The 11,609-nt window shown below is 32.7% G+C and overlaps 1 protein-coding gene across 1 annotated transcript; it reads left to right on the top strand.

Annotated features, from left to right (window-relative positions):
- The first annotated feature begins 324 nt into the window (after positions 1 to 324).
- On the top strand, positions 325 to 7,514 carry LOC132753047 (RE1-silencing transcription factor-like). Its single transcript, XM_060743458.1, has 2 exons — positions 325 to 403; positions 6,565 to 7,514. Exon 2 carries the CDS (start codon positions 6,572 to 6,574, stop codon positions 7,316 to 7,318), a length of 747 nt encoding a protein of 248 aa, XP_060599441.1. The 5' UTR covers positions 325 to 403; positions 6,565 to 6,571; the 3' UTR covers positions 7,319 to 7,514.
- The last annotated feature ends 4,095 nt before the right edge of the window (positions 7,515 to 11,609 follow it).

Here is an 11,609-nt window from a genome sequence, read left to right as displayed (position 1 = left end):
AGAAGAACAAAAAAGAAAATATCAGTTAGATTTTCTTGGTATTAGCAAAATGATCAATTGAATTATATTCATGTAGAAAGTACATAAAGACATAAAGAAATTTAAAACAAGATTGCCTCGGGAATTAAAACTTCTTTCTAGATTTTATATGTACATTACATTACACATAATAATATACGTTCAACCTAAAATCTACATTACATTTTTCATTTGCTCTGAACTGTACGAATAACTGAATTATACCCTAACATTTACATAATTATCATTTTTCATCTAATTAACATTTGATTTTTACATTTATATTGTGACGAAAAGTAGCCTAATACCTATATTAATTAACAGAGTTATTTCCCTTTGTTTTAGAAACCCTATTTGTATGGCTTAGAATAAACGTATATGCAACGTAGGTAAATAGTATTCGCTTGATATATTGTGATTTGTTTATTTGTATAGATCTTTTGAAGACTTTAGAATAAGTTAATTTAAAGAAGCTAATATAAATATGATTATTGTTTATAAATAATAGATTTTTAGACACTTGTCAAACAAGTTAATCATTAAACTTTTAGACGCTCTTTGAACAAGAATAGTTCTTAGCCAGCCAATCAGATAACAGTAAGGTATGTAGATTAATTTTCATTGGTCATCAGAGATCACGTGGTTCTTGCATTAATATAAAAGCAGACACACAGACAGATTTGAGGAGTTGCAGCTGAGACGTCGTCTAGGAAGGTCAGACAAATAAATAAGTATTAATTATCAGCTAATTAATATAATACTGGGGACTTTGTGCCGTAAATACAACATAATAAGATTGACTCAGATATTAAGAGCATTGCGTTCTGATATCTTAACATTAAAGCATTGCGCTTTGTGTTCAGGGTTTAATCTTAGTTATATTTTGGTTGTACGGGTCGCTGGTGAGATTAATGAAAGGCTGAACATATAGAATGTAAAGTAGTTCTTATAGGTTGATGCGTAAAATTACTATGAAACATTTATAGAAAGCTAACCACAAGAGTGACATTGTATTTCCCATTGATTGTGTTTTAAATAGTAGACGTTGACTTGATAAAGTAAACTGTTTGAGGAAACTTTGAACTATATTGAAAACATCGTATCTTTATTAATTCCCATTGATTTTACTGTTATTTAAATTATTTGAGAATCATTTATTACCAATCATAAGGCAAAGTAGCCTGAGAAAAATTATATATATTATAATAGCCAAAGCTATAATTTTGCATAGTTCAAACGCTACCTAAATTATAAGACAGAAGCTCGGACACGTTACAGAATTTGGTGGCAGCGGTGGGATATTGTCATATTGACAGAATAACACTGTCACTTACCTACGTATAGAGACTATATTATAAACAAAATATTTCCAAAAGTGTATAGAACTATGGCCGAGAATATGGCATTACTTGATCCTGAGAATAGTTTGAGTCTGTTACAGGAACAATTGTTAGAGGTGAAAAGAGAAAACGAAGCTTTAAAGTTGAAGTTCGAAATTTCTGTTTTAGAACAAGAAATTAATAACATACAATTATCGTTGGACCAGAATAAAAATGAAACTATAGGTTATAAAATTCCAACCTCGACACCAACTACGATAAAACATAAACTAGCTACACCATTAGATACACGAAGGCGGAGAAGACTTCCACCAACACCAGACTATTTTCGTGAAAGCAATTTTTCAGAAATAAAAGATAACATATCGCATAATGATTTTTCTCCACCTGTAGACAGATTTGTTACGTATAGACGTAAAAACACCCAACAACCGCCAAAAATAGATATTTCCCTAAATGCTACGAAAGATAGTGCATGCCAAACTGAGGTAGATACTTTTCAGACCAAATTTCATGACAATAAAAGACAAATGTTTGAAACACATAGAACGAAAGATAATTGCAATCAAACTGAAAACCTAAGCTTGACTAAAGACAAAAATGCTGAAATCATTAATAATCAGACAGGTTACTTAGAAGAAAAGTCATGCCAAAATATATCTGATAGGGATAAAAACAATTCAGAGAAGCGTTCAGTTTTTATTAAACCTGCAACTTTTGATGGTTCACATTCATGGTTAGATTATAAAGCACATTTTGAAGCTTGTTCAGAGTTAAATAAATGGTCAACAAAAGAAAAGGGTCTATATCTTTCAGTATCTTTAAGGGGGTCTGCTCAAGGGGTATTTGGTAACTTAACGACAAAATCGCCAACATATGAAGAACTAGTGTTAGCATTAGAAGAAAGATTTTCTCCTTCTAATCAAACAGAGCTATATCGTGCTCAACTAAAAGAAAGAAAACAAAAAGCTTCAGAAACATTGTCAGAACTAGGTCAAGATATTAGAAGGCTTATAAATTTAGCTTATCCTTCAGCCCCAAAAGAGGTTAAAGAAACATTGGCAAAAGAACAGTTTTTAGATTCATTGATAAATTCCGACATGCGTTTACGCATAAAACAGGCTAGACCAGTTGACTTAAATGATGCTGTAAGACATGCAGTAGAGCTTGAAGCTTATCATAAGGCCGAACGCAAATATTTAAATAATCAAGGTTATTTAAGGTCAAGTTCTGAAAGAAATACTAGTAATACATATGATAGTAAACTTGAGTCTCTTCAGAAAAGTATTGATAACATGTCAAAGACTATAAACGCAAGGAATAACACAAGTTATAATAAAGAAAGTTCTCGACCAAATTCGTTCAAAAATCAAATATATTCAAATAGGAGATATCAAGATAAAACTGAACGGAATAGAGAAAGAATTAAGCGTACATGCTTTACGTGTGGTTCGGAAGATCATTTTCAGAGATTATGTCCTAAAAACAAATCAGACTATGGAACAAGATACGTTGCTAGTACAGGGTCTGGTTTATATATAAACTGTAAGATAAATGATGTTGAAACGGATAGTTTAGTTGATACTGGAGCGACTTTATCGATTATATCTACAAAAGTTTGGGATCTTGTTCAAAACTCTAGTACAAATACTCTCGAACCATTCCCATCTCAAATATTAACAGCATCTGGAGAACCTGTTAACATAAAAGGGAAAACGATAGTTTCTATAAATTTAAAGGGTATACATTGTTTGTGTAAAGTTGTTGTTGCTGATATTGACGTCGAAGCAATCTTAGGTTTAGATTTTCTGTTAAACAACAAATGTGTACTTGATCTTTCAAAATGTTCGTTAAAGATAAAAGATCATAGTTTTGCATTGGAAACTGCTGGTAAAGTAGGTTGTTATCGCGTTACACTTTCAGAGAAAGTTGAACTTCCACCCATGTCTGAAATGATTACATTAGGAAAAGTTGATATTCCGCCATTAAAGTTAAATCAAATGTCTATTATTGAACCAACTGAAAAATCATTTTCGTGTGATAAAGGGCTTGTGGCCAAAACTTTGGTTTATGCAAACTCGGAAGTTCCTTTGCGCATTATGAATTTAAATAATGAAAAACAAGTTATATATCCAGGTTCTCATATTGCTGATTTGAGCATAGTTTCTAAAATATGTGACAATGGTTCTAATACTTCAAATTATAGAAATGTAACTCATGTTCCTAAACATTTAGAAGAATTATATGAACGTGCTGTCGAAGGCATGTCTATATCCCAAAAGCAGCAAATAGCAAAGTTGCTTATAAAACATTCAGCTACTTTTTCAGAAAATGATGAGGATCTTGGGAAAACTGGTATCATAAGACATAGAATACATACTGGAGATGCAAAACCTATTAAGCAACCGTTGCGAAGAACACCAGTACATATGAATTCTGAAATTGACCAACATATTAATGATATGCTAAAGAAAAATGTAATTCAACCATCTTCTTCTCCGTGGGCTAGTGGTATAGTTATGGTCCAGAAGAAGGATGGCACCAAACGTTTTTGTGTCGATTACCGAAAACTTAATGATTTGACTATAAAAGATGCTTATCCTTTGCCCAGAATTGACGATTGTTTAGGTCAACTATCAGGAGCAAAGTGGTTTTCTTGCCTAGATTTAAATTCTGGTTATTGGCAGATTGAAGTAGAGAAAGAAGATAGGCAAAAGACAGCATTTACAACAAGAAACGGTTTATTTGAGTTCCGAGTTATGCCTTTCGGATTATGTAATGCTCCTGCAACGTTTGAAAGGTTAATGGAAACTGTTTTAGCAGGACTGAATTGGAATATATGTCTTATTTATTTGGACGATATAATTGTTACTGGGAAAACATTCTCAGAAATGATTGACAATTTGGATAAGGTACTTTCGAAAATTAAAAATGCTGGATTAAAGCTCAAACCTAGAAAGTGTCAATTATTTTCAAAAGAAGTAAAATTTTTGGGTCATGTCGTTTCGGAACATGGTATAAAGTCCGATCCAGAAAAAGTAAAAATTATTGTTGATTGGCCAGTTCCTTCAAATGTTCACGAATTAAGGTCATTTCTTGGTTTATGTAGCTATTATAGAAAATTCATAAATAAATTTTCGCATATTGCCAAACCTTTATACAAGCTTACTGAGAAAGGTCAAAATTTTGTTTGGTCAAAAGAATGTAATGATACGTTCAATGAGTTAAAACGTGCATTAACCAATGATACAGTATTAGCTCATCCTGATTTTAGTAAAACATTTATACTTGACACAGATGCTAGTAATGTTGCTATATCTGGAATTTTATCACAGGTTATTGATGGCAAAGAGCGAGTCATTGCTTTTGCTAGCAGGACTTTGACTAAAGCTGAAAGAAGATATTGTGTGACTAGAAAAGAGCTTTTAGCTGTGGTTAATTTTGTAAAATATTACAAACATTATTTATACGGTAGAGAATTTGTTGTTCGGACAGATCATGCTTCCCTTAGGTGGTTGACAAATTTTAAAAACCCAGAAGGGCAAGTTGCCCGTTGGATAGAAATATTATCTTCCTATTCAATGAAAATAGAACATAGGCCAGGTAAACAACATACTAATGCAGATGCTTTAAGCCGTATACCTTGTAAGCAATGTGGTCGAACAAATATGCCAAATAAAAAGGCAAAATCTGAAGAAAATACATGTTTGGCATTATTTCAAAATGATCATGATAAACAAATTAATATAAAAACTGATCAAGAACAAGATACAGATATATCAGAGGTTAAAACTTGGTTGAAAAATGGAAAACGGCCAGAATGGAAAGACATATCACACAGAGGTTATTTTCTTAAATCACTTTGGAGTCAATGGCAGAGACTAGAACTCAAAGATGATATTGTCGTTCGACGTTGGGATGTTGAAAATAGTGAGGTTTCATACTGGCAAGCTATAGTTCCATTAAAACAAAGAAGAATGGTTTTACAATTGTCTCATGACATTAAAGCTTCTGGACATCTTGGAGTTACAAAAACATTAAGTAAAATTAAACAGCGTTTTTATTGGCCAGGTTATCAAAACGATGTAAAACTGTACATTTCAGGGTGTGAATTATGTTCAAAACGTAAAGGTCCCTTAAAAACAAAGAAGGCACCAATGAAAACAGAACAAAGTGGTTATCCTATGGAAAGAATAGCAATAGATATTTTAGGTCCTCTTTGTAAAACAGATAGAGATAATAGGTATATTTTAGTAATTGGGGATTATTTTACTAAATGGACCGAATGCTTTCCATTAGTAAATATGGAAGCAAGAAATGTGGCTAAAGTGTTGGTCGAAGAAGTTATAGCTAGATTTGGAATACCTGATTCAATTCACTCTGACCAAGGTAAACAGTTTGAGAGTAACTTGTTTCAAGAAATGTGTTGTATGTTAGAAATAAACAAAACAAGAACTACAGCTTATCACCCAAAATCTGACGGAATGGTCGAGCGATTTAATAGAACGCTTGTAGCCATGCTTAGCATGTTTGTAGATGAAAACCAGAGTAATTGGGATGAAATGCTTCCTTATTGTATGATGGCGTATAGAGCAACTCAACATGAGACAACGGGTATGTCTCCAAATATTGCCATGCTAGGTAGAGAAGTAACAACTCCTTTAGATATTTCATATGAAATGCCATCTTCAATTAAGCCAATTCCAATAAGTCAATGGGTTTGGGAATTGCGGGAGAAATTAGAATCTGTGCATACTTTTATTAGGCAACATACAGGTCAAGCGATATGTAAGCAAAAGAAACTGCATGATTCTAAACTTTATTATGAAAAACTAAATCAAGGTGATAAAGTGTACATTTATTTTCCAGTTAAAAAGGTAGGTCTTTCTAGTAAACTTACATCTTTTTGGAAAGGGCCATTTAGAATAACAGAGAAAATATCAGATTTATTGTATAAGGTAGATTGTGGTTATGGAGGATCCATACAGATAATACATATAGATAGAATCAAGAAAGCTAAGGAACAAGTTTTGACAGGTGAGCAAGAAATAGAACAAAATCAAAATATCCAAAATGTTGATGACATGTATGGTGAAGAAGAGATAGATGAATGCTCTAGTACTTCTAATGAGGTATGTTTTGATACTGGAAAACGAACCATTCGAAAACCCATATGGATGAAAGATTATGTTATGTCTATTTTCAGATCAAAGATGCCTAAAGTTAAGAGCACACCTAGAAAACCTATTTTGTGTCCTTTATGTGAGATTACCATTAAAGCAACAGAAGACTTCCGACAACATGTTATGCATTGTAAGGGAGTTGTGATTAAGTGTGAGGACTGTAATAAAACCTTCAAGAAGAAAGTTTATTTGCAAGTACATAAGCGGAAATTTCATACAGAGAAGCCACCGGAAGTGACAAAAGTTAGTACAACAGAAAATGTTGAAAGTTCAGAAAAAGATTTTTCTGATAACAGTGATATCTCTGATTGGGACAAAGATCCAGATATAGAATTAGTTGAGGATACAAGGGTCTTAGATGATATAACTTTGCTTGGTCGAACAATTAGAAAACCAACAAATCCAAGGGCTCTTATTACTCCAAAAGCTAGATCTCCTATTCAGCAAATAACGGAGATTGAAGAGAAATTGTTAGATGATGAAAATGAAAGATCTGAGGATATTATGTTTGATAGCAATTTGTCAAATGAGAATGAAACTGAAGATGTGGAGAATGATATAGAAAAACAGAGTAGGGAGGAGAGTTCTAACAATAAAGTGACAGATGAACAAATGAATGACAAAAGGTCATATGATTCAGACAATTCAGATAGTGATTGTCAGGTTGATGAAATTATTGTGAGAGCAGGTAGTTTTCCAATAAGGAAGAAATTTACAATGATTCTGCCAAATGGAGACAAGTTTAGCCTTCAGATGAAGTACGAGGCAAAGAAATGAGTGGTAAAACAATAACGATGTTGTGTTTACTTTATATTGATTTTTTTATTTTAAAATATCAGTAGGTAACTGGTTGTGTTAGGAAGTCTTATTCTATAACAGTAACAGTTTTAATTCTGAAATATGTGTTCAGTGAAAGATGAAACATTTATAGTTACTAAAAGTAAATGTGTGTCTTAAATAAAAGTGAAATGTTGGTTTCGTTTTATTTTTGTTTAAAAAAAAAATATGAAAATCATGCGGGACGCATGAGCCCGGAGGCGTGGGTAATGTGACGAAAAGTAGCCTGATACCTATATTAATTAACAGAGTTATTTCCCTTTGTTTTAGAAACCCTATTTGTATGGCTTAGAATAAACGTATATGCAACGTAGGTAAATAGTATTCGCTTGATATATTGTGATTTGTTTATGTTTATAGATCTTTTGAAGACTTTAGAATAAGTTAATTTAAATAAGCTAATATAAATATGATTATTGTTTATAAATAATAGATTTTTAGACACTTGTCAAACAAGTTAATCATTAAACTTTTAGACGTTCTTTGAACAAGAATAGTTCTTAGCCAGCCAATCAGATAACAGTAAGGTATGTAGATTAATTTTCATTGGTCATCAGAGATCACGTGGTTCTTGCATTAATATAAAAGCAGACACACAGACAGGTTTGAGGAGTTGCAGCTGAGACGTCGTCTAGGAAGGTCAGAGAAATAAATAAGTATTAATTATCAGCTAATTAATATAATACTGGGGACTTTGTGCCGTAAATACAACATAATAAGATTGACTCAGATATTAAGAGCATTGCGTTCTGATATCTTAACATTAAAATTATTGCGCTTTGTGTTCAGGGTTTAATCTTAGTTATATTTTGGTTGTACGGGTCGCTGGTGAGATTAATGAAAGGCTGAACATATAGAATGTAAAGTAGTTCTTATAGGTTGATGCGTAAAATTACTAAGAAACATTTATAGAAAGCTAACCACAAGAGTGACATTGTATTTCCCATTGGTTGTGTTTTAAATAGTAGACGTTGACTTGATAAAGTAAACTGTTTGAGGAAACTTTGAACTTTATTGAAAACATCGTATCTTTATTAATTCCCATTGATTTTTATTCTTATTTAAATCATTTGAGAATCATTTATTACCAATCATAAGGCAAAGTAGCCTGAGAAAAATTACATATTTTATAATAGCCAAAGCTATTATTTTGCATAGTTCAAACGCTACCCGAATTATAAGACAGAAAGAAGCTCGGACACGTTACAATATAAAATTTCATATTATGTACTTTTGTACATTACATTTCGCATTGACATTACCCTTTACATCTAAATTATGACTCATTACAATTTACACATTTATTACACCTTACATCTTTATTACATTTTACATTTACATTACATTGCACTTACCTTAAACCTTACATTTACTTTATATTACACCTTTCACATCTTCATTGTGACTTACACATATTTTCATTACGCCATACACTTACATTGTAACTTACATTTACAATACTTTACATTATACCTATATTACGCATTACGTTTACATTGCAGCTTACATTTACATTATTTTACATTATACTTACCTTACACCTTACATTAAATTACCTTACACCTCACTTCTTCATGGTGACTTACACATATTTTCATTACGCCAAACATTTACATTGCAACTTACCTTGCACCTTTATTACGCCAAATATTTACATTTCAGCTTACATTTATATTAAGGGGAGCGGTGACCTATTGGTTAAGGTGTCTGCCTCTCAACCCAGAGATCATTGGTTCGAGCCTTACTCGGGTCACGACCATGTTTCTTCATATGACACCAGTACTGGTTGGTTCCAGGAAGCGGACTCGAAAGTGATTTATATAAGTTGCAAGAACTTGTTCCGCAACAGATATATATTCGACAGGAGATATATACGGTGTAACAGATAGATATTTGCCGGGAGATATATATGGTGTAACAGATATGTATTCGCCGGGAGATATATATGGTGTAACAGATAGATATTTGCCGGGAGATATATATGGTGTAACAGATATGTATTCGCCGGGAGATATATATGGTGTAACAGATAGATATTTGCCGGGAGATATATATGGTGTAACAGATATGTATTCGCCGGGAGATATATACGGTGTAACAGATAGATATTTGCCGGGAGATATATATGGTGTAACAGATATGTATTCGCCGGGAGATATATATGGTGTAACAGATAGATATTTGCCGGGAGATATATTCGGTGTAATAGATATGTATTCGACGAGAGATATATACGGTGTAACAGATATGTATTCGCCGGGAGATATATATGGTGTAACAGATAGATATTTGCCGGGAGATATATATGGTGTAACAGATATGTATTCGCCGGGAGATATATATGGTGTAACAGATAGATATTTGCCGGGAGATATATATGGTGTAACAGATATGTATTCGCCGGGAGATATATACGGTGTAACAGATAGATATTTGCCGGGAGATATATATGGTGTAACAGATATGTATTCGCCGGGAGATATATATGGTGTAACAGATAGATATTTGCCGGGAGATATATTCGGTGTAACAGATATGTATTCGACGAGAGATATATACGGTGTAACAGATGTATATTCGGCGGAAGATATATACGATCTATCAGCTATATATTCGCCGGGAGCTGTATACATACGGTGTAAGAGAGTTTTATTATCCAGCAGTTAAACATTTGCAAGGGGTATATATACAGTGTTAAAGAGCTATTTCCACCGGGGCAGGCGCTATATACAGTGTAATTTTCTATATTCACCGTGGCTTTACAAGGTGTATAAAGCTGGTATTGTCATAGAGCCGAACCACGGGGAGGTAAACAAGAATCCTAGTGCCAGCTCATACGGATAAAAGTGAGTCTATTTATTTGAAATATGACTTCTTAAATAAACTATTTTACATTGTTTGAAATAAGAAATATTTACTTTTAATGCATTCAACGACCGTAGACCACCTTCCATCTGGCTGACACGTCATGCTTTTATGAGATGACAACCTGTAACCAGCGTCACAGTGGAAATTACTTATCGTCTCACCTTCAACATATACCTTTTGATTTTGGCCATAAGGCCTTGCTACATTATTAGGTAGATCACAAGTAGCTAAAAAAGAAGAACAAAAAGAAAAGAAAATATGATCAGTTTGATTTTCTTGGTATTAGCAAAATGATCAATTGAATTATATTCATGTAGAAAGTGCATAAAGACTGGAAATTTCAAGCAATATTGCATCTGCATTTAAACTTATTTTTAAAATGTACATTACATTACACTGAATGTTTTTGTTCCACCTAAAATCTACATTATATCTTTCATCTGCACTGAACTGTATAACTGAATTATACCTTACATTTACATTTTATTTTCCATCTAAATTACATTTGATTTTTACATTTATATAAAAGTTCATATTATGTTCATATGTACATTACATCACGCATTGGCATTAACCCTCAAATCTTAATTATGACCATTTGCACATTAATTACACCTTACATCTTATTACATTTCACATTTACATCACATTATACTTACCTTACACCTTACATTTACTTTATTTTACACCTCTCACATCTTCGTGGTGACTTAAACATATTTTCATTACGCCATACATTTACATTGCAACTTACATTACACTTATATTATGCATTATACGAGATCAATTTCGTATTTACATTTCAGCTTACATTTACATTAAGGGGAACGGTGGCCTAGTAGTTAAGGTGTCTGCCTCTCAACCAAGAGATCATGCTCGGGTCACGACCATGTTTATTCATATGACACCAGTACTGGTTGGTTCCAGGAAGCGGACTCGAAAGTGATTAATATAAGTTGTAAGAACTTGTTCCGCAGTCAAGCTTAAATAAATATATTGAAACCATTTACACTATTTTACATTTCACCCACATTACGCCTTAAATTTACGTTACAATACACCCCCATTGCGACTTACACATATTTTCATAACGCCATACATTTACATTGCACTTTACATCTACATTACTTAACATTACACCTCTATTACACCTTACATTTATATTACAAAATTACTTACACGGTACTTCATTACGCTTTACATTGCAACTTTCATTTTCATCACATTACACCTGTATTAGGATTTACATTTACACTGCAACTTACATTTTATGTTAAGTACACCCGATATCTACATAACTATTTACATGTACATTACACCACTTATTTGCAGTACACCCAACATATTAATGTTAATGCAACTT

The sequence above is a fragment of the Ruditapes philippinarum genome, unplaced genomic scaffold (assembly GCF_026571515.1).
Source record: "Ruditapes philippinarum isolate M1 unplaced genomic scaffold, ASM2657151v2 ctg119_1_1_1_1, whole genome shotgun sequence".
NCBI classification, from domain to species: Eukaryota; Metazoa; Mollusca; class Bivalvia; order Venerida; family Veneridae; genus Ruditapes; species Ruditapes philippinarum.
Note: the sequence above shows the minus strand (reverse complement) of the source record. Positions and strands in the feature narration are given on the sequence as shown.